General features: G+C 41.9%; 1 protein-coding gene and 1 pseudogene across 4 annotated transcripts in view; one reads left to right on the top strand and one right to left on the bottom strand.

Annotated features, from left to right (window-relative positions):
* Positions 1-23474, top strand: part of GGNBP2 (gametogenetin binding protein 2) — a 47018-nt gene extending 23544 nt beyond the window's left edge. For 2 of the 4 annotated variants that reach the window (XM_031011015.3, XM_055388350.2), the window contains 9 exons: positions 630-743; positions 11577-11780; positions 12834-13008; positions 14937-15131; positions 18893-19043; positions 19465-19590; positions 19675-19823; positions 20616-20864; positions 22830-23474. In XM_031011015.3, coding sequence (XP_030866875.1) covers positions 630-743; positions 11577-11780; positions 12834-13008; positions 14937-15131; positions 18893-19043; positions 19465-19590; positions 19675-19823; positions 20616-20864; positions 22830-23033 — 1567 coding nt within the window. In that variant the 3' untranslated portion in view covers positions 23034-23474. Of the gene's footprint in view, positions 1-629; positions 744-11576; positions 11787-12833; positions 13009-14936; positions 15132-18892; positions 19044-19464; positions 19591-19674; positions 19824-20615; positions 20865-22829 lie in introns of all 4 variants that reach the window. The other 2 variants (XM_031011014.3, XM_055388349.2) reach the window with 1 other exon arrangement.
* LOC115934624 (small ribosomal subunit protein uS5-like) lies at positions 7384-8299 on the bottom strand (annotated as a pseudogene).
* Positions 23475-24011: the final 537 nt, after the last annotated feature.

The raw sequence follows: 24011 nt of genomic DNA, 5'->3' as shown, positions 1-24011 counted from the left end.
TGATCTCATTAAGTAGATCAAAACTTCTTAGAATTTTCAATTTGTGGAAGATTGGTCTGTGTTTAAAAGGGAAAATACTTGATAATTTTTTCGGTCATTTTGACTTTAGAACATTCCAACTATATTTGCTCATAGAATACTTAGTTTATTAACCAGTTGCTCTCTTGATAACTACAAATGTTGTTAAATTGTATCAGATAAACCTGATAGTCAAGCAGAAGTTTTTATATAAAGATATGAGCACACATTTAAATGAACGTTATATTAATATAAAGTGAGTATGTAATCATATATAATTTGTAAACATGTTCTAATATCTTAATCATTAAAGTGTTCATGATTTTAATTTAGACTATAGAAATTATTTCTTCAGATTATCTCAGTGTCACTAAGCTTTGTACTATACCACGGTGAAGGGAGCAGTAGCAGTGTCAGTTCAGAGAAGTTAAGTACAGATGAGAAATAGTGAAGGCCACAGGAAGGACGGCAAGTATAGGATCATTTTCCATTATGGACGTTTCCAGGGAACAGCCAGGTAAAATCAAGCAATACTTTAATCTGTTTTTTGTTTTTTTAAGGTTTTACCCTTCTGTATTCTCCCTTTTCACTAATATTTGTTCTTTCTACAGAGGTTGTTGGATGGATGTATGGGAACTAATGTCGCAGGAATGCAGGGATGAAGTAGTTTTAATTGACTCGAGTTGTCTTTTAGAAACACTAGAAACATATCTGCGAAAACACAGGTAAGTCTGATGGTTGTTCCAGTATAATGTGGAAGGTGCCTTATGTGTCAGTCACCTAGAGTGGCCTGTCACTGACCTCCTTTGTATAATAGCATTCTAGCCTTCCCTTTAATACTTGGCACTAGGCGGAGCTTAATATTAGAGTAGGCAATTCCTTTTTTTTTTTTTGAGATGGAGTCTAGCTCTGTCGCCAGGCTGGAGTACAGTGGCGCGATCTCGGCTCACTGCAACCTCTGCCTCCCAGGTTCAAGAGATTCTCCTGCCTCAGCGTCTCGAGTAGCTGGGATTACAGGCATACACCGCCACACCCAGCTAATTTTTGTATTTCTAGTAGAGATGGGGTTTCACCATGTTGGCCAGGATGGTTTAGGTGTGCTGACCTTGTGATCCACCAACCTTGGCCTCCCAAAGTGCTAGGATTACAGGCATGAGCCACTGCGCTTGGCCAAAGCAGTTGCTTTATGGGATGACTCTCAGGGTTAGCCTTCTTGTGTTAAGCCAGCATCTCCTATTTTGTGATTTTTTTTTTTTCCTTTTTGAGACAGAGTTGCACTCTGTCACCCAGGCTGGAGTGCAGTAGCGAGACCTCGGATCACTGTTCCCTCCGCCTCCCGCATTCCAGCGATTCTCCTGCCTCAGCCTCCTGAGTAGCTGAGACTACAGGTGCATGCCACCACGCCCGGCTAATTTTTGTATTTTTAGTAGAGACGGGGCTTCGCCATGTTGGTCAGGCTGGTCTCGAACTCCTGACCTCAGGTAATCCATCTGCCTCGACCTCCCAAAGTGCTGAGATTACAAGCATGAGCTGCGCCCAGCCTATGATGGCATTTTCAAAATTAAATTAGTAGCTTTTTACTTAATATTTGAAGTATTTCTTCTGTCATTATCAGGACCCCAAAAGAGAGTTGATATTCATGTGTTTCGTTACTATAAAAGTAACTTCAGATTTTTCTTTATAGAACGCTACTTTTACAAAGGAATTTTCTTTTTTTTTTTTTTTTTTTTTTTTTGAGACGAAGTCTCGCTCTGTCGCCAGGCTGGAATGCGCTGGCTCGATCTTGGCTCACTGTAACTGCTGACTCCCTGGTTCAAGAGATTCTCCTGCCTCAGCCTCCCAGGTAGCTGGGATTACAGGCACATACCACTGTGCCCAGCTAATTTTTGTATTTTTAGTAGAGATGGGGTTTCACCATGTTTGCCAGGATGGTCTCAGTCTCCTGACTTGTGATCCGCCCTCCTCAGCCTCCCGAAGTGCCGGGATTACAGGTGTGAGCCACCGTGCCTGGCCTACAAAGGAATTTTCTAAGTGCCATTAACATTTGGAAATTCATAGGGAGGAGACTCCAGTAGAAAAGGAAACTGGTGGGCAGGGTGCGGTGGCTCACGTCTGTAATCCCAGCACTTTGGAAGTCTCAGTCAAGTGGATCACCTTAAGTCAGGAGTTTGAGACCAGCCAGGCCAACGTGGCGAAACCCCGTGTCCACTAAAAATAAAAAAATTAGCCAGGCATGGTGGCACGCACCTGTAGTCCCAGCTACTTGGGAGACTGAGGCAGGTGAATCACTTGAAACCAGGAGGTTTCAGTGAGCCAGGATCGTGCCACTGCACTCCGACGGAGCAAGACTCTGTCTCAAAAAAAGAAAAAGCAACTGGTAAGGTAACAGCATCTAGAGATGGTGTTCTTGGGGCAGTTCTGCTGTTTAAATTTGTTACAAGTTGCGTTTGTGGTTGTATGTCCTTTGACTTTGAGGCAGATATACACAATTATTTTGGGAGTGCCTCTAAAAATCAAGTGAATGATAAAAACTGGTGTCATTACTTTATGTGGCAGTAAGCTAATGACTTCGCCCGCATACCAAGTTTATTGGTGTTTTTCTTTTTTCAATTAAAAACTTTCTTTCTTTGCCTTTTTGGTGGATTATGCCCAAGAGAGTAGAGAATGTGTCACTTACTTGGAGTTTTACAGGGACTATACAGACACAAAACATATATCCTTCCTCTTTAAATATGAATTGATCCCCCCAAAAGATAGTTTTTGCAGGTGATAAATGACAAGTTATTAGAGTACATGTTTTGGAGTTTCTTAGAATGGTTTTGTAGATTTTCCTATGTTTAGGGTTAGTGTTTTAACATTTTTAGATGGATTTTAGTCCATTTTACAAATATCTTAACGGTTGTGAGAAAGTATGGTTGAGAGTAATAATAATTAAGGCAGTGAGTGATGAATTTAGGCAGATTGTATTGCATCTGGATTCTACTAATTGTAACTGTACAAGTTAGTTGACTTTCTGTGCTTCAATTTTTGTCTTCTTTAAAACAAACATAGGCTGGGCGTGGTGGCTCACAACTGTAGTTCCAGCACTTTGGGAGGCCAAGTCAGGTAGATGGTTTGAGCTCAGGAGTTTTAGACCAGCCTAGACAACATGGTAAAACCCCGTCTCTACAAAAAAGCAGAAAAATTAGCTGCCATGGTGGCACAAACCTGTAGTCCTAGCTACTGGGGAGGGTGAGGTGAGAGTATCACTTGAGCCCAGGAGGTTGAAGGTGCACCATGATCACAGTAGCCGTGATTGTACCACTGCACTCCAGCTTGAGCAACAGAGTGAAACGCCATCTCAAAAATAATAAAAATTAAAATAAAATTAGCAGCTGGGTGCAGTGGCTCATGCCTGTAATCCCTGCACTTTGGGAGGCCAAGGCGGGTGGATCACCTGAGGTCAGAAGTTCAAGACCAGCCTGGTCAACATGGGGAAACCCCATCTCTACTAAATATACAAAAATTAGCTGGGCGTGGTGGGTGCCTGTAATCCCAGCTACTCAGGAGGCTGAGGCAGGAGAATCGCTTGAACCCAGGAGGAGGCAGAGGTTGCAGTAAACCGAGATTGCGCCATTGCGCTCTGGCCTGGGCAACAAGAGTGAAACTTCGTTCCCAAAAAAACAACAACAAAAAAAGAATTACGGTAGAGGCCGGGCATGGTGGCTCATGCCTGTAATCCTAGCACTTTGGGAGGCTGAGATGGGCAGATCACATGAGGCCAGGAGTTTGAGACCAGCGTGGCCAACATGGTGAAACCCCTCTCTACTGAAAATACATAAATTAGCCAGGCATGGTGGTGCACTTCTGTAATCCCAGCTACTCAGGAGGCTGAGGCATGAGAATTGCTGGAATCTGGGAGGCAGAGTTTGCAGTGAGCTGAGATTGTGCTACTGCGCTCCAGCCTGGGTGACAGAGTGAGACTCTGTCTCAAAAGAAAAGTATTATGGTAGAACATCGTCAGATACTACACTTGATCTTACTGAAAAGGCTGAGACGTGATAGAACATCATTAGAAATGAGGTGTTAATAAACTGAAACCTCTGCCTTAAGGGTTTTTTAAGGCTGGGCATTGTGGCTCAAGCCTATAATTCCAACACTTTGGGAAGCCAAGGCAGGAGGATCACTTGAGTTCAGCAGTTCAATACCAGTTTGGGCAACATAGGGAGGCCCATTTATAAAGGCTGAGTGTGGTGGCTCACTCCTCTAATCTCAGCACTTTGGGAGGCGGAGGTGGGTGGATCACAAGGTCAGGAGTTCAAGACCAGCCTGGCCAACATGGTGATACCCCGTGTCTACTAAAAATACAAAAATTAGCCGGGCTTGGTGGCATGTGCCTGTAATCCCAGCTACTCAGGAGGCTGAAGCAGGAGAATCACTTAACCTGAGAGGTGGAGGTTGCGGTGAGCCAAGATTATGCCATTTGCTCTCCAGCCTCGGCAACAGCAAGACTCCATCTCACAAAAAAAACAGGCTGGGCGCCGTGGCTCACGCCTGTAATCCCAGCACTTTGGGAGGCCGAGGCGGGCGGATCGTGAGGTCAGGAGATTGAGACTATGCTGGCTAACACTGTGAAACCCCGTCTCTACTAAAAAATACAAAAAATTTAGCCGGGCTTGATGGCGGGCACCTGTAGTCCCAGCTATTTGGGAGGCTGAGGCAGGAGAATGGCGTGAACCAAGGAGGCGGAACTTGCAGTGAGCCGAGTTTGCGCCACTGCACTGCAGCCTGGGCGACAGAGCGAGACTCCATCTCCAAAAAAAAGATAATAGTAAATAAAAATAAATAAATAAATATAAAAACAAAATAAAAAAATTAGCTGGGCGTAGTGACACACCTGCAGTTTCATCTACTCGGGAGGCTGAGGTGGGAGGATCACTTGAGCCCAGGAGGGTTGAAGGCTGCAGTGAGCCATGATCATGCCACTGCACTTCAGCCTGGGTGACAGAGTGAGACTCTGTCTCAAAAAAAAAAAGTTTTAAAAAAGTCATATGCAATGCTGCTTTTGCAAATGGGAAAAAATCTCTTTTACGGCTTTTATATTCTATTTTTAACTTGCTATTTACTTATGCTTATAGTTGTACAATCAAACATATATTAAACTACTATGAGAGTATAAAGCAGTAAAATAGGGGGGAAATATTTCAAGTTTTATTATTGTTCTCTTTGATATTTGACCGTTTAATTACCTGAAAATGTGAACTTGCTGTTTATAACCTGAAAATGTGGAAGTATTTGTTGTTATTTCTGTGTCCGTTTTTTCTCTCCTAAAGGAGAGACTTTTTGTTCTGCGCGCGTATGTGTATATTTTAAAAGAACACAAAATAAGGCTAGGCACGGTGCCTCACAGTTCAGCATTTTGGGAGACTGAGGCGGGCGGATTGTTTGAGCCCAGGAGTTCAAGACTAGCCTGGGCAACATGGCCAAACCCTGTCTCTCCAAAGAATACAAATATTAGCCATGCGTGCTGGCACACACCTGTAGTCCCAGGTACTCAGGTGGATGAGGCGGGGAGGATCACCTGAGCCTACTAGGGAGGTTGAGGCTACAGTGAGACAAGAGTAGGCCACTGCACTCCAGCCTGGGCAACAGAGTGAGACCCTGTCTCAAAAAACCGTGAAACATGAATTTACCTTTTAAACAGTTTTTAAGTGTACATTATAATTTTGTTAACTATATGCACATTGTTGTACAACAGATCTCTAGAACTTTTTCATCTTAACTGAAACTATACGCATTGAACAACACCTTTTTTCTCCCCTCACCCCCTAGCAACCACAATTCTTCTTTCTGTTTCTGAGTTTAATTATTTTAGATAGCTCATATAAATGGAATAATGTAGCACTTGAATTTTTGTGATTGGCTTATTTTACTTAGCCATTATCTAAGACAATACTTAGATAATGTCTAAGATTCATCTATGTTGTAGCATATGACAGGATTCCCCTCTAAAAGCTGAATAATGTCACAATGCTGTGACATTATTTAAAAATGGGCAATGTCACAGTATATGTGATATTATTCACTTTTCTTTTTTCTTTTTTTTTGAGACAGTCTCGCTCTGTTGCCCAGGCAGGAGTGCAGTGGCTTGATCTTGGTTCACTGCAACCTCCGCCTCCCGAGTTCAAGTGATTCTCCTGCCTCAGCCTCCTGAGTAGCTGGGATTATAGGCACACACCACCACACCTGGCTAATTTTTGTGTTTTTAGTAGAGACAGGGTTTCACCTTGTTGGTCAGGCTGGTCTTGAACTCCAGACCTCAAGTGATCCACTCGCCTCGGTTTCCCAAAGTGCTGGGATTACCGCACCTGGCTATTCACATTTCTTTGTCCATTCATACATTGATGGACATTGAAGGTTGCTCTCACATTTTGCCTGTTGTCAATAAATGCTGCAGTGAACATGAGTGTGCAAATATCTCTTCAAGATCCTTGCTATCAGTTCTTTTGGATATATACCTAAAAGTGGGATTCCTGGATCGTATGGTAGTTTTATTTTGAAGAACTTCCGTGCCGCTTTCCATAGCAGCTGTACCGTTTTACATTCCTGCCAGCGGTGCATAAGGGTTCCAATTTCTTCACATCCTTGGTAACACTTGTTATTTGTTGTTGTTGTTGTTTTGATAGTGGTCATTCTAGTTGGTTTAAGGTGATATCTCATTGTGTTTTTGATGTGCATTTTCCTGATGATCAGTGATGTTGAGCATCTTTTCATATGTTTGCTGGCCATTTGTATATAATCTTTGGAGAAATATCGATTCATGCTTTGCCCATTTATTTATTTACTTTTAAGTTATTTTATTTTTTTGACAGGATCTTCTTTGTTGCCCAGGCTGGAGTGCAGTGGCATGATCACGGCTTTGCCCATTTTTAAATTAAGCTATTTTTTTTGTGATTGAGTTCTAGTGGTTCTTTATATTCTGGCTATTAACCCCTTATTCAATATATGGTTTGCAAATATTTTTTCCCATTCTTTGGGTTGCCTTTTTACTCTGTTGATCATCTTTGCTGTGCCAAAGTTTTTAAGTTTAATGCATAGTCATGTGCTATGTGATGACATTTTGGTCAGTGATAGACCACATATATGACAGTGGGCCCGTAAGATTATAATGGAGCATACTGCGTTGCAGATCAAGTAGAGGAAATGATTAATATTCAGTGATGGTGCTGGGACATTTGGTTTTCCATGTGAAAAAAATATAAATAAAAAATGTGTATACTACCTAGGTTTGTGTAAGTACACTCTGATGTTTGCACAGCAACAAAATAGCTAACAATGCATTTCTCAGAATGTGTCCCATTGTTAAGTGACACGACTGTAGTCTTTTTTTTTTTTTTTTTCAGGCTTAATTCACTTTATTTTTCTTGTATAAAAACCCTATGTTGTAGCCACAGTTGGAGCCTGGGTCCCCTGCATGGAGACTCTGGTGTGGGTCTTGACGAGGTGGTCAGTGAATTCCTGACAGGAAGACTTGATGAATACAGTCTCCTTCCAGAGGTCGGGGGTTAGGTAGCTGTAGGTCTTAGAGATGGCATCAAAGGTGTCCTTGGTATAGTTACCCAGGGTGGCAGTGTAGCCCCTGGCTAAGGTGTAGCAGTCATCAATACCAGCCATCATAAGCAGCTTCTTGGGTACAGGCACTGAGACGATGCCAGTGCCTCTGGGCGTAGGGATGAGGCGCACCAGCACAGAGCCGTGGCGGCCTGTCGGCTTGCAAGGGATGGTGTGGGGCTTGCTGATCTTGTTCCCTAGTAGCCTCTGTGCACAGGGACAATAGAGAGCTTGGCCAGGATGATGGCCCCGCGGATGGCAGTGGCCACCTCCTTGGAGCACTTAACACCCAGACCGATGGGCCATTGTAGTCCACGATGGCAACAAACATCTTGAACCTGGTGCGCTGGCCGGCACAGGTCTGCTTCTGCACTGGCATAATCTTCAAAACCTCGTCCTTGAGAGAGGCCCCCAGGAAAAAGTTAGTGATCTCAGATTCCTTCATGGGCAGGGAGAAGACATATATCTCCTCCAGGGACTTGATCTTCATGTGCTTGACCAGGCGGCCCAGCTTGGTGATAGGCATCCACTCTTTATCCTCGGCCTTGCCTCCATGAGCTCTGCGGCCTCAGCCGCGGCCTCAGCCCCAGCCCTGGCCCCCGATGCCACTGCCGAAACCTCCGCGGAAGCCACCGCATTTCCCCATCCCAGGCGATCCCCACCACCGGCTGCCACCAGCGTCATCTGCCATTTGGTGTTTTCTCAGAGAAGCATCTATTTTTGTTTTTGTTGTGCATGTGTGCTTTTGGTGTCATAGCCAAGAAATCATCACTTAGTCCAGTGTCATGAAGATTTTCCCCTATGTTTTCTTCTAGTTTTATGGTTTTCAGATGTTAACATTTAGTTTTTAATCCATTTTGTGTTAATTTTTGTATATTTTTGCCCATATTTAAAACTTTAGTGAAATAACATAATTTAACATTATTTGTCAGCATTGTTGCCTCTGTTTACCAAGTTTGCTTAGAGCCTCTAATGTAACATATATATATATATATTTTTTTTTTTTTGAGACGGAGTTTCGCTCTTCTTATGCAGGCTGGAGTGCAGTGGTGCGATCTTGGCTCACTGCAACCTCTGCCTCCCGGGTTCAAGCAATTCTCCTGCCTCAGCCTCCTGAGTAGCTGGGATTACAGGTGTATGCCACCACATCTGGCTAATTTTTGTATATTTAGTAGAGATGGGGTTTCACCATGTTGGCCGGGCTGATCTCGAACTCCTGAGCTCAGATGATCCACCCGCCTTTGCCTCCCAAAGGGCTGGGATTACAGACGTGAGCCACCGCGCCCAGCCCATATCTTCATTTTAAGAAACATCGTTATCTACTATTGGTCCAGCAAAACGTGTGTGCATGAAACAAAGATATTGCAGTAGAAGGATAAATACTATAGTAAGAAGTCTAGGCCGGGCGTGGTGGCTGATGCTTGTAATCCCAACACTTTGGGAGGCTGAGGTGGGGGGATCACTTTGAGGTCAGAAGTTCAAGACCAGCCTGGCCAACATGGTGAAACCCCGTCTGCACTAAAAACACAAAAATCAGCCAAGTGTGGTGGTGGGTGCATGTAATCCCACCTACTCAGGAGTCTGAGGCAGGAGAATTGCTTGAACCTGGGGGGCGGGGGTTGCAGTGAGCCAAGATCGCCCCACTGCACTCCAGCTTGGGTGACAGAGTGAAATTCCATCTTAAAAAAAAAAAAAAAACACGAAGAAGAGTGTAAATCAGAAGTATTAATAATAAGAGACAACTGAAAAGTTTTTTTTGTTTTGTTTTTTTTGAGACAGAGTTTTGCTCTTGTTGCCCAGGCTGGAGTGCAGTCGTGTGATCTCGGCTCACTGCAACCTCTGCCTCCCGGGTTCAAGTGATTCTCCTGCCTCTGCCTCCGGAGTAGCTGGGATTACAGGCATGCGCCACCACGCCCGGCTAATTTTTGTATTTTATTAGAGACGAGGTTTCTCCATGTTGGTCAGGCTGGTCTCGAACTCCCAACCTCAGGTGACCTGCCCGCCTCGGCCTCCCAAAGTGCTGGGATTACAGGCGTGAGCAACCACGCCTGGCCAGCTGAAAGGTTTTTAAGCTGAGACACAGATAATCAGATTTGTGCTAGAAAAATTATTTTGGTGTAAGAGATGCGTCAATGCTAGGAAGAGTGGAAACAGGAAAGTCAGTTAAGAAGCTTTAAAAAAAAAAAAAGTGGGCTGGGTGCGGTAGCTCAAGCCTGTAATCTCATCACTTTGGGAGGCCGAGGCAGGCAGATCACCTGAGGTCAAGAGTTCAAGACCAGCCTGGCCAACTTGGCGAAACCCTGTCTCTACTAAAAAATACAAAAAATTTGCTGGGTGAGTGGTGGGCGCCTGTAATCCCAGCGACTCGGGAGACTGAGGCAGGAGAATCGCTTGAACCCAGGAGGCAGAGGTTACAGTGAGCCTCGATGGCACCACTGCACTCCAGCCTGGGCAACAGAGACTCTGTCTCAAAAAAAAAAAAAAAAATATATATATATATATATATATATACACATGTGTATATATATATACGTGTATATGTATACGTGTATATATACGTGTATATGTATACGTGTATATATACGTGTATATGTATACGTGTATATATATACGTGTATATGTATACGTGTATATGTATACGTATATGTATACGTGTATATGTATACATATATATATAGCATAGGCAACTTAAACCATGCCAGAGGGAATTGAAAATAGGGACCTACAGGAGAAACAAGAAAGAATGAATACTAGTTGGCTCTACTCAATAGGAAGACCCAGGGAGAAGTTGGAATTAACTCAGATTTCCAGCCTGGGTGACTCCGAATGGCTGTGAATGGCAGTGTTCTTATTAACAGGGATTGAGAAGGAACATAGGAATAGGACAGCATTACCCTCGGACAGTGAATTTAAGGTGTTGCCTGTTGGACATCTGCCATGTCTTGTCACTTTTCGATATGGGTCTGGCCCTCAGGCAATAGCAGAGATTTGAATGGAGCTGTAGAGTCACAAGTCATCTTTATAGACATGTTAGTTGAAGCCATACGCATAGATGAGCTCATCTGGGAGATGAATTTAAATCAAAGAGATCAAAATTTCCTTGTTTCACTTAACTAATCTTCTTAGCCATTTACTCTTATTGTGAGCCTGGCTTTTCCACCTGACCAAGTTCTTCTTGTTCCGGGAATTCAAAGATAAAGAAACCAGGCTCTATTATTTCTTTCTGATTGATTGATATTTGGTTTCTAAAAGAAATTTTCTTCCTTCTCTACATTCACAAACTCTTCTATTCTTTTGCCACATTTTATACACTTAAGTTTAAACCAGTTTCCATGTATATTTTGTCTATATTATGTTTGTTATTGAGAAATAGGCATTTTTGGGAAGAAAGAATTTGGCATTTTGGAAATAATCGGAAAATTTAAAAATACACGCACCACTTTCCCATTCTTCTCCCCACCCCAACCCCTACCCCATCCTCAAATGCTTAGCTAGTGAAATATTAAAATGTTGTAATAGAAATTGGAGTCAAGGTCTCCTGGCTGAAGAGACCATCTATTTTCAGAGACTGGAAGGAGAGAGAACAAACCAATGAAGAGTCATTGGTTTGTTGCCTCTATTTTATTTCTGACCTGCGCAAATAGCTTTTGAAGTGGAGATATGCTAGTTCTTGGCAACTAATACTTTTCTGGGCATGCATTTTATGAAATAATAGGTATGTATCTGCCTCATTCTTTTAGGCTATGTGTTTCTCTAGTTTAAAAATAATTTGCCAATGAAGGTCTATCTGTATTTATGCAATCCCTAAATTTGTATTTACCTTACGTGCGTATGTTTTAAATGTGTGTATGGAGGCTTTTTTTGGATGCTGTAGATGGGAGAGAGTGCCATCATCTAGTACACTGTTATATGCCACAAGAAATAATTGCACAGCCATTTCTTAATTTTAAGGTTTTTCTTTTCAACAGGTTTTGCACTGATTGCAAAAATAAAGTCCTCCGAGCATACAATATCCTTATTGGTGAACTTGACTGCAGCAAAGAAAAGGGCTACTGTGCTGCACTTTATGAAGGCTTGCGGTGCTGTCCACATGAACGACACATACATGTTTGCTGTGAAACAGACTTCATTGCACATCTTTTGGGTCGTGCTGAGCCAGAGTTCGCAGGAGGGTATGAGTATGTAATTTGCTAGAATGGGCTATCTAGCGCTTTGCTTCATTTTATTACTGAAAGTTTATTTTCATCACCTTCTGCCTCAGTACATATGATGTATGTATAAATTAAAGTATGCCTGTAAAGATTTTGCTTCTCTTTAAAGTATGCATTTCTTAACTGACTGAAAATAGGGAAAAACTGTTCTCTGGTGTTTGGTTCAGTCCTCTGCTAGTTCTTGCTTGAAGGGAGGCAGGCTTTTTTGGCTTTCATTGTTACAGACTATCATTTTCATTTGAAAATGATTAGAAGGGATTTTTCTCCCTCTATCCATGCATTATCGTGTGTAAATTTTATTCACAATAATGGTTTTTGCATAAGTCAGATCTTTGCAGTAGGGGATTAAGAAATGCCTTATTGAATGTAATTCATGAACTGTGTATATTATTATTACTACACAGAAACCTAAAGTAGTATCTCTGGCTTTGTTGTAAAAATAAAATCAGATGATGATGTTAATAGAATAAATCAAATGCATTTCCTTTTGTATTTGGGGTATCAACCCTCATTTGAGTGCCTACTTTCTGCTAGAATACAAAGGGCTTTTTTATCGCCAAAGTTCTGTGAACACTTGTAAAGACTGGCCTGGTGGAGGACTCTTGCCCATGATGAATCACTTTGGCATTGCCTTTCTCAATTCCTCCTCAAAACAAAAAACCTAATGAAGGAAAAAATGTTTTGCTATAATTGGAAAGTAAAAGGAACTGTTGTGTCTACTATGAGCTGGACACTTCTATGTGATTGCTTTGTGCCCTAAAACCCATCTTTTTAGAGCCAGTTCCTGAATTACTTTATTTTTAGCAATACGAGGACTAAATTCTACTTGCATGTGTATTTCTCATTGGTTGTAGACATGCATGCTTGTATAGCAACATATACGTTGAGTGTAAATGTATAACTACCTTGTTACTAGGTAAGCACATTGTGTTTAAAACCTGAACTTGCAGCTGTGTTATCCATCTTCTACTGTTTCAGTTAAAGGTATTAGTGTGTGATTATTCCCTTTTATAGGCGAAGAGAAAGGCATGCAAAGACAATAGATATAGCTCAAGAAGAAGTTCTGACCTGCTTGGGAATTCATCTTTATGAAAGACTGCATCGAATCTGGCAGAAACTACGGGCAGAAGAGCAGACATGGCAGATGCTTTTCTATCTTGGTGTTGATGCTTTACGCAAGAGTTTTGAGGTAAGAACAGTGGGCTGTTCCAGTATCTAAGATTGCTTAGTCACGTTATTGGACTGAATCTTAATGTAAGCCACCAGTGCCTAAAAGGACTGTCCATCACTGATAGAGCTTGATGGATTTGGCTGGATATTGTTACATGGCTTCGGGTTGGAGTGGGGGTGGTCTAGGGAACTGGGATTTAGAAGAAGTTGATGGATTTTAAAAAATGTTTTTAATCCTGTTAACTTTGCTAGCTTTGGTTTTTAGACTTTCTCAGAGTAGAAAACTGAAGATGTTTAATAAGATGCTGCTATGAAACATAACTAGTGAGGCTGGGCATGGTGGCTTACGCCTGTAATCCCAGCACTTTGGGAGGATGAGGCAGGCGGATCACCTGAGGTCAGTAGTTTGAGACCAGCCTGACCAATATGATGAAACCCCGTCTCTACTAAAAATACAAAAATTAGCTGGGCGTGGTGGCGGGCACCTGTAATCCCAGCTACTTGGGAGGCTGAGACAGGAGAATTGCTTCAACCCGGGAGGTGGAGGTTGCAGTGAGCCAAGATCACGTCACTGCACTCCAGCCTGGGCAACAAGAACAAAACTCCGTCTCAAAAAAAAACAAAAACAAAAACAAAACAAAAAAAACACACATAACTAGTGAAAAGTTAAATGCCCCCAAGGATTAAGTAGGAAATGTTAAAACCTTCAGTGAGTTTCATTTTGCCTGCTAATGTCCAGTAGTATGAAGTAAATGCTGTGTGAATGCCATGGTATAAGGACTATTTTTCTTTCTTTCTTTTCTTTTCTTTTCTTTTTTTTTTTTTTTGAGACGGAGCCTCGCTCTGTTACCCTGGCTGGAGTGCAGTGGCATGATCTCGGCTCACTGCAAGCTCCACCTCCTGGGTTCACGCCATTCTCCTGCCTCAGCCTTCCGAGTAGCTGGGACTGCAGGCGCCCGCCACCACACTCGGCTAATTTTTTGTGCATTTTTAGTAGAGACAGGGTTTCACCATGTTAGTTAGGATGGTCTCAATCTCCTGACCTCGTGATCCGCTGCCTGCCTTGGCCTCCCAAAGTGCTGGAATTACAGGCATGAGCCACCGCGCCCAGCCCTTACTCTTTTTCTCTTTGTATTTTTGTACCTTCAGAGACTAGATCATCTAATCAGGTTAAATAGTTTTTTCATTATGTGAGTAAATGGTATGTTTACTTTTGTTGTGTTAAAATTCTGAAATTTAGGCCAGATATGGTATCTCATGCCTGTAATCCCAGCACTTTGGGAGGCCAAGGTGGGCGGATCACTTGAGGCCAGGAGTTCGAGACCAACCTGGCCATGATGGCGAAACCCTGTCTCTACTAAATATACAAAAATCAGCCAGTGTGGTGGTGCACGCTTGTGGTCTCAGCTATTTGAGAGGCTGAGGCAGGAGAATTGCTTGAACCTGGGTGGTAGAGGTTGCAGTCAGCTGAGATGGTGCCACCGTACTCCAGCCTGGGCGATGGAGCGAGACTCTGTCTCAAAAAAAAAAAAAAAATTCTGAAATTTAAAACTAGAATCTTGCTGGTTTGGAATAGGAGTCTGTATATTACCACAGAAAACAAAGGGACCGGGCACGGTGGCTCACGCCTGTAATCCCAGCACTTTGGGAGGCTGAGGCGGGTGGATCATGAGGTCAGGAGATCGAGACCATCCTGGCTAACACGGTGAAACCCCGTCTCTACTAAAATATACAAAAAATTAGCCGGGCGTGGTGGCGGGCACCTGTAGTCCCAGCTACTTAGGAGGCTGAGGCAGGAGAATGGCATGAACCCAGGAGGCGGAGCTTGCAGTGAGCTGAGATCATGCCACTGCATTCCAGCCTGGGCGACAGAGCAAGATTCCGTCTCAAAAAAAAAAGAAAAGAAGTTCTGACCAATATTCACCCTCAACCTTATTTTTATAATAGATGACCGTGGAAAAAGTACAGGGTATTAGCAGATTGGAACAACTTTGTGAGGAATTTTCAGAAGAGGAACGAGTAAGAGAACTCAAGCAAGAAAAGAAACGCCAAAAACGGAAGAATAGACGAAAAAATAAGTGTGTGTGTGATATTCCTACTCCCTTACAAACAGCAGATGAAAAGGAAGTAAGCCAAGAGAAGGTAATATTTCTTAATATCAACTCTTAAGTGTGTATGTATTGCTTGTAGATAGAAGTACAGGCCAGGTGTGGTGGCTCACGCCTGTGATCCCAGCACTTTGGGAGGCCCAGGGTGGAGGTATCACTTGAGCCTAGGAGTTTGGGACCAGCCTGGGCAAGATAGTGAGATCTCTATCTCTATTTATTTTATTTTATTTTTTTAATAAAAATAAAAAGTACAGTCGTCCCTTGGTATCTGTGGGGTTTGATTCCAGGACTTCCTGTAGATGCCAAAATCTGCAGATGTGCAAGTCCCTGATGTAAAATGGTGTGATATTTGCATATAGTCTATGCACATCCTCCTTATACTTTTATTTCTGAGACAGGGTCTCACTCTGTCACCCGGACTGGAGTGCAGTGGCACAATCATGGCTCACTGCAGCGTTCATCTCCCAGGCTCACGTCATCTTCCCACCTCAGCTTCCCAAGTAGCTGGAACTACAGGCTTACCCCACCAGGCCCAGCTAATTTTTTGTATTTTTTGTAGAGATGGCGTTTTACCATGTTGTTCAGGCTGGTCTCCAGCTTGTGGGCTCAAGCAATTCTCCCACCTCAGCCTCCCAAAATGCTACAATTACAGGCATGAACCACCGTGCCTGGCCTCTTGTATTCTTAAATTATCTCTAAATTATAATACCTAATGCAATGTAAAAGCTATGTAAGGCTGGGCATGGTGGCTCACGCCTGTAATCCCAGCTACTTGGGAGGCTGAGGCATGAGAATTTCTTGAACCCAGGAGGCAAAGGTTGCAGTGAGCCAAGATTGCTCCACTGCAGTCCAGCCTGGGCGACAGAGTGAAACTCTCTCAAAATAAATAAAAAATGTTTAAATAGTTGTTATACTGTATTGTTCAGAAAATAAGGACAAGAAAAAAGTCTGTACATGTTCAGTACAGATGCAGGTTGATTTTCCCCCCCCCCCCCCAATATTTTCGATTCTTGGTTGAATTTATGGATGCAGAACCCACAGATATGGAGGGTTAACTGTATGGCTTTTTGCTAGATTTGGTCATTTTTACTATGCTTTTCCAGATGTGAGCTCCTGCAGTTTTTATATCAGCTTTTTTTCCTACTGTAGTCTGTATAAGCCAGAATTTTAATGTCATGTCTATGTTTTATTAAGACAATGTTGAGTAATTATCTCTTTACCTGACTTTAATGTATTATTAGATCAAAGTCAAAATATAGAAAGCCACCTCTGTGCATGACCTAGAGCAGTTCTTAAGTTTTTGGTCGTAGCATCCCTTTACATTCTTAAAAATTAAGGTACTCAATGAGCTTTTGTTTATGTGGGTTATACTTACCAATATTTACTGTTATTAGAAATTAAATGATAAATTTTAAACTACTCCTTCAAAAATAATGTTAACTAAATATTTTTTCAAAAATAACTATTTTCTAAATAAAATGAGAGTGAGAAGAATGGTATTATACTATATATATTTTTTGCAAATATCTTTAATGTTCATCTTAAAGGGAATAAGCTAGATTCCTTTTTTTTTTTTGAGACAGAGTCTTGCTCTGTTGCCAGGCTGGAGTGCAGTGGCATGATCTCGGCTCACTGCAACCTCCGCCTCTCGGGTTCAAGCAATTCTCCTGCCTCAGCCACCCAAGTAGCTGGGGCTACAGGCGTGTGCCACCATGCCTGGCTAATTTTTGTATTTTTAGTAGAGACATGGTTTCACCATGTTGGCCAGGATGGCCTTGATCTCTTGACCTCGTGATCCGCCCGCCTCAGCCTCCCAAAGGGCTGGGATTACAGGTGTGAGCCACCGCGCCTGACGGAATATACTAGATTCTTATATCTGCTTCTGCATTCAATCTGTTTCCATTCATTGGCTTGGTTGAAGCATATGAAGAAAGTCTAGTCTCACACAGATATTATATGGTAGGAAAAGTATTTTATTTTGGAGACAGAGTCTTGCTCTGTCACCCATGCTGGATTGCAGTGGCACGATCTTGGTTCACCGTAACCTCCTCCTCCTGGGTTCAAGCGATTTTTGTGCCTCAGCCTCCCAAGTAGCTGGGACTACAGGCGCCTACCACCATGTCCGGGTAATTTTTTTTGTATTTTTAGTAGAGATGGAGTTTTGCCATGTTGCCCAGGCTGGTCTCGAACTCCTGAGCTTAGGCACTCTGCCCGCTTCTGCTCCCAAAGTGCTGGGATTACAGGAATAAGCCACTGTGCCTGGCTGGGAGCAGTATTTTAATATAAACCTTTTCAGATAGTTGTGGATATTCTTCAATACTACACTTTGACCAGTGGTAGTTTCTAAAAGATTCATTGCAATATGGAATCTGGCACCTTATCAATGACCTTTTTGTACTCTGTTAAATTAGAATCCGTTGGACTATATTGGACTTTGAATAGATCTTTTACTCATGCATTGTTTTGTAACATCATGCATTGGAATTTATTTCAAAGTTCACTGAATTATGCAGGTCAGAAAAGTCCAAGTATTAGGAAGCTTCAAGTTCATAGTACTGCTGGTTGCAAGGCCAAAATTCTGATTGTTGTTTCAATGTTTGAGTTTTATCATTGACAACAGTTGTTGTTCATTGTTTCCTTTGAAGTAACAGATTGACTTCATTCATTTTTGAGAAAATGCCTGCTAAATATCCAAGTCTCTCAGTTTGTCTCTCATTTATTCGTTCAAGTGAACTTGATGTTCCAGGAAAAAAGTTCAGCTTGCACCTCAAAAAGTTGCACAAGTACGTTTCCTTGAGACAGCTGCAATAGAAATGCTTTAAGCATACTTCCCATTTGTCACATACTTTTTTTTTTTTTTTGAGACGGAGTCTCACTCTGTCGCCCACACTGGAGTGCGGTGGTGTGATCTTGGCTCACTGCAGGCTCTGCCGTCTGTGTTCAAGCAATTATCCTGCCTCAGCCTCCTGAGTAGCTGGGATTACAGGCGCCTGCCACCTTGCCCGGCTAATTTTTGTATTTTTAGTAGAGACGGGGTCTCACCATCTTGGCTAGGCTGGTTTTGAACTCCTGACCTCAAGTGATCCACCTGCTTCAGCTGCCCATAGTGCTGGGATTACAGGCATGAGCCACTGCACCTGGCCCCACATAGACTGTCAAAAAGATTTCTGTTGGCAGGGCGTGGAGGCTCATGCCTGTAATCCTAGCACTTTGGGAAGCCATGGCAGGAGGATTGCTTAAGGCCGGGAGTTCAAGACTAGCCTGGGCAACATAACGAAACCCTGTCTCTACAAAGGAATAAAAAAATTAGGCCTGGTGGTGTGCTTCTGTAGTCCTAGCTACTTGAGAGGCTGAGGCAGAAGGATTGCTTGAGCCCAGGAGTTTGAGGCTGCAGTAAGCCATGATTGTATGACTGTACTCTAGCCTAAGTGACAGAGGGAGACCGTACTCAAAAAAAAAAAAAAAAAGGAAAAAGTATATGTATTTGTGGTTGATATCTGATACAATTAATATTTTTACAGCTTCCTCAGAGACATTCATAAGTGAAATATCTATTTTTGTGAGAGCGCTTGACAGTTGAAGAATACAGTGATTCTTAGCACACTTTGGTTAGTACTGTCTTGATTTGTGCTAAGGACTAATATCTTTACCCACCATTACTTTTGTACTGTCAGTGTAAATGTCAGTACAGTGAAAATGCCACATCTTAGGATGAAAATAGTTTTGATCTAGGGAATAAAATGTAGCTGTTATAGAGTAAAGCTCTTGACTGTCTCTTAATGTTGATCCTTAAAGGAAACAGACTTCATAGAAAATAGCAGCTGCAAAGCCTGTGGCAGCACTGAAGATGGTAATACTTGTGTAGAAGTAATTGTTACCAATGAAAATACATCATGTACCTGTCCTAGCAGTGGCAATCTTTTGGGGTCCCCTAAAATAAAGAAAGGTAAGTAAATAATTTCTTTTTAAAATGAACTCTTAACTCTGTTCTTTCTTACTGTTAAATGTAAGAGCTTTTAGAGATTCTGTGAGCTAGAATTTTAAAACTGCTTTATAGTTCCAAGAATATCATATAATTTAGTCAGATACTTAATATTTCCTTTTTCTTTATGTTCTTTGACTTATTTTTGACAAAAACGAAAAATGGTAAATTCCTAATCATATTTTCATTATTTAATTTACTTTCTACTTAAAAAAAAATCCTTCATTGGAAATGTTCTACTTTTAATAAGCCATTAATTATGAGATTTTTCTGTGGTCCCCAAAGAGTTCACTCTTTGTCCTAATATACTTATTGGTATGTTAATTGTAACTCTCACTTGATTTATTCTCAGGCTTATTGTAACTCTCACTTGATTTATTCTCAGGCTTATCTCCACACTGTAATGGTAGTGATTGTGGATATTCATCTAGCATGGAAGGGAGTGAAACAGGTTCTCGGGAGGGTTCGGATGTTGCCTGCACTGAAGGCATTTGTAATCATGATGAACACGGTAGGCTCACATTAAGTTTCCCAGTTATTTCTACTACATGGCTGACTTAAGAACATAAATAAGAAGGATTATTGATTTCTGCAGGTGATGACTCTTGTGTTCATCACTGTGAAGACAAAGAGGATGATGGTGATAGTTGTGTTGAATGTTGGGCAAATTCTGAAGAGAACGACACAAAAGGAAAAAATAAAAAGAAGAAAAAGAAAAGCAAGATACTGAAATGTGATGAACATGTAAGTGTCATAACTTGTAATTCTTAAACCTTTGCTGTTGAGGACAGAACACGTGTTTTCCTTGGAGTGGCGTATGTGCAGCTTAGCTGCTAGGATTTACTTTTTTTAGAATGAGTTCTTTATGCAGTTCCATTGGGTGCTCATCGTGTGAGAGTGTGGGTTGGGGGCAGAGAGAGATGTGATCATTTGTGCAACAGTCCTTATGAGTCAGAAATTCAATTGTTCTTTTTATACTTTTAAATTTATAAGCTGTGTAATCTTAAACAATTTGTTTAGTCCCTATCATATTAGGTTCTGTGAAGGTGAAGTGAATGCATATTGGCAGGTGTGGCATAGTGTCTAGTACATAGTAAGTGCCTGGTAAAATAAAATGAATGCCAGCTGCTACTATTACTTAGTATTCCCTCTAAAGGTTTAATACTATGTCAGGATTTTTTTGAGATGGAGTCTCACTGTCGCCTGTACTAGAGTACAGTGGCATAATCTTGGCTCACTGCAACCTCTGCCTCCCAGGTTCAAACAATTCTCCTGCCTCAGCTTCCTGAGTAGCTGGGATTACAGGCGCATGCCACCATGGCTGGCTAATTTTTGCGTTTTTAGTAGAGATGGCATTTGACCATGTTGGCCAGGCTGGTCTTGAACACTTGACCTCAGGTGATCCACCTGCCTCGGCCTCCCAAAATGTTGAGATTGTAGGCATGAGCCACCGTGCCCCGCTTTTTTTTTTTTTTAAAGAATAATTGCTATTATATCATGCCTTTTTACCTGTGAAATCCTTTGCTGTGGTATCAGATCCAGAAGCTTGGAAGCTGTATTACAGATCCAGGTAATCGAGAGACCTCAGGAAATACCATGCACACAGTGTTTCACCGTGACAAGACCAAAGATACACATCCTGAAAGCTGTTGCAGCTCTGAAAAGGGTGGGCAGCCATTGCCTTGGTTTGAGCATAGGAAAAATGTACCACAGTTTGCAGAACCTACAGAAACGTTGTTTGGTCCCGATTCCGGAAAAGGTGCCAAGAGCTTAGTTGAACTCCTTGTAAGTATTCCATGTGGTCTTACTGTACATAATTGTTTGGGAACGGGGTGGATGTGGGAGGGGATAGTATTTGAGGGCTTAAGGTAGGTAGTTGAAGGAAGCTTATGAGAAATTAAGGGTAGTATTTCATTATTCTTTGGGGACTTCATTTCTGTCCTTCCACTCGTGGTTTATGCAACTACTCTGGAACACGTTTCCATGGCCGCCTCTGTCTCAGTAGAAGACATTATAGGTACTCCTTGAGTTACAGTGGGGTTACATTCCAATAAACCCATTATAACTCAAAAATACTGCTGAGTTGAAAATACATTCAACATCCCAATAAACCCTTTGTAAAGTTAAAAAAAAAAAAAAAAATCCCAAATAAGGCTGGGTGCAGTGGCTCATGCCTGTAATCCCAGCACTTTGGGAGACCGAGGTGGGTGGATCATGAGGTCAAGAGATCAAGACCATCCTGGCCAATATGATGAAACCCCGTCTCTACTAAAAATACAAAAATTAGCTGGGCATGGTGGCGTGTGCCAGTAGTCCCAGCTACCCGGGAGGCTAAGGCAGGAGAATCACTTGAAGCCAGGAGGCGGAGGTTTCAGTGAGCTGAGATCGTGCCACTGCAGTCCAGCCTGGCAACAGAGTGAGACTTTGTCTCAAAAAAAACCTGAGTAGAACCATTGACCATTGTTAAGTCAGGACCATCTGTAGTTGGGAGAAAGGATAGAGGTAGCATTATATTCAGTAGTCTGCCTTCTTGAAGTAGGTTACTGTAAGCAAACTTTGCCTTTCTGATTGGCAAGTTATGGTAGCCACCCTTCCATACCAGAAAGAATATACAATTTGAACTAGAGGTTGCTTCTTTTAGGTGTCATGTAGGGTAAGACTCCAGTTCCTGAGACTTTTTACCTGATCCCAACTGACCCAGTGCGTAGTATAGGTGGCCCTTGGAGGAGGGGAGGAAGAAGAGTGGTGTCCTTTTCATTAGAGTCCTGATGGAACCAAATCCTTTGGAATACTAGCTTTTTTCTTTTTCTTTTTTTTTTGAGGTGGAGTTTTGCTCTGTTGCCCAGGCTGGAGTGCGATGGTGCGATCTCGGCTAATCGCAACCTCCGCCTCCCAGGTTCAAGCGATTCTCCGGCTTCAGCCTCCCGAGTAGCTGGGACTACAGGCTTGTGCCACCATGCCTGGCTAATTTTGTATTTTTAGTAGAGATGGGTTTCTCCATGTTGGTCAGGCTGGTCTCGAACTCCCAACCTCAGGTGATCTGCCCACCTCAGCCTCCCAAAGTGCTGGGATTACAGGCGTGAGCCACTGCGCCCAGCTAGTTTTTTTCTTTTTTATGGTTGTAAAGTTTAGTTTTAATATTTATTTATTTATTTTTTTGAGGAGTCTCGCTCTGTCGCCCAGGCTAGATAGAGTGCAGTGGCACGATCTTGGCTCACTGTAGCCTCTGCCTCCAAGGTTCAAGTGATTCTCCTGCCTCAGCCTCCCAAAATGCTGGGATTACAGGTGTGAGCCACCACCTGTATAAGTTTAATGTTTAAAAGTTTTAATGGTTGTAAAAGTTTACTTCTTAAGTAGAAAATGGTTATCTTTTACTTAGTTTGTAGAGATGACTGTTTCAAGATAGGACTAACTGGAGATACGTCTGGCTACTTAAAATATGGTAACTAGTTGTAACATCTTTAATTAGTTATTTTTTTAAGGCCAAGGTATGGTGGTAGTTTGCTAGGCTCATAGGCTTCTAGGAGAAATTATAGATTCAAGGTTTCAACTCAAGGAGTTGGATTTTATTCTCACTACTTTCTTAGGCAGAATGACATGATGCTTATTCTGCAAACACTCCAATTAAAGGCTTTATGTGACTGATTTGAAACTAAAAAGTTAGACTGGTTTAATTTTTAGCTGTCCTCCTCCATTACATAACATTTTGCATTCTTAAGTCATAGTCTTAACTACTGCTTTAATTTGCAGGATGAGTCTGAATGTACTTCAGATGAGGAAATCTTTATCTCACAAGATGAAATACAGTCATTTATGGCTAATAACCAGTCTTTCTACAGCAATAGAGAACAATACCGACAGCATCTGAAGGAGAAATTTAATAAATACTGCCGGTTAAATGATCACAAGAGGCCCATTTGTAGTGGCTGGTTGACAACGGCTGGAGCAAATTAAATAAATAAAATAGCTCTGTCTTTCAATGAAACACTCACGATGACTACTGCGCCTTCTCTTTCGAAAAACTCTTAGTTTAGTGACTTATGGCAAAATTTTATCTTAAATCAATGTGATTCTTTCTTGTTTTGGGAGACGGTGGAGGTATCCTCATTAGTTTGTTCTTTCTTCAGGCTTGTGTCTTTAGTTGCGTGGCTGCGCAGGCCTGCCATATGATTTAAGCCATCTCTTTTCATTAAATGTTTCTCTTCCTGTGAGACTTACTAAAGCAACTTAGTGGCAAAAAGTAATGTTGTACTTATAATTCTGTACAGAAATGACAATGAGCTGAATACATGGTTTTACAAAGTAGACATCCACTTGCAAAATGTTTGGATGTAATGTTAAAGCGCAATGTGCAAAATTTAAAATAAAGAATATTTATTAATACGCACAGTAAAATTTGCTGTACATGTTTCTACTTAATATGTGGCAGTACTTTAGTATTTGCCACTTGTGAACTTGATGCTTGGCCAGTGTTGATGTTAGAAAGGATGAAGGACAGAGATACAGATTGTTGAAGACAAAAATCTTCCTTTGATGAGAATTGACAACTGAGAAAAGCAGTTTTCCAGTCTTTTTCTTTTGAGGAGATACTTTAAATACTTGCTACCATCTTACTTTCCCATGAGACTTTAATTGCTATTATTAAAGGTTCCCTAATACATAACACAAAGTACTTCTTAAATTCAGAGGTTCATATTGACCTAGAAGAATAAAAACAAAACTTGGCAGAATTTCAACCAAGGGTTGCCCGGTAAGTAATTGCTCAACATGTAAGACTGGGCTCAGAAGGCTGCACTGAGAGCTAACCACATTGTGGGCTGTGTAAGTGCATGTGAGGTTCAGCCTTATCTGGTGTCCAGTAACAAAGTCACTGTGGTCTTACAGTTTACTGCTGTCATAGCTGTGAGTACTAAAGGAGAGAGTTCCCCCCAG

This window comes from Gorilla gorilla, chromosome 4 (genome assembly GCF_029281585.2).
Source record: "Gorilla gorilla gorilla isolate KB3781 chromosome 4, NHGRI_mGorGor1-v2.1_pri, whole genome shotgun sequence".
Taxonomy (NCBI): domain Eukaryota; kingdom Metazoa; phylum Chordata; class Mammalia; order Primates; family Hominidae; genus Gorilla; species Gorilla gorilla.
Note: the sequence above shows the minus strand (reverse complement) of the source record. Positions and strands in the feature narration are given on the sequence as shown.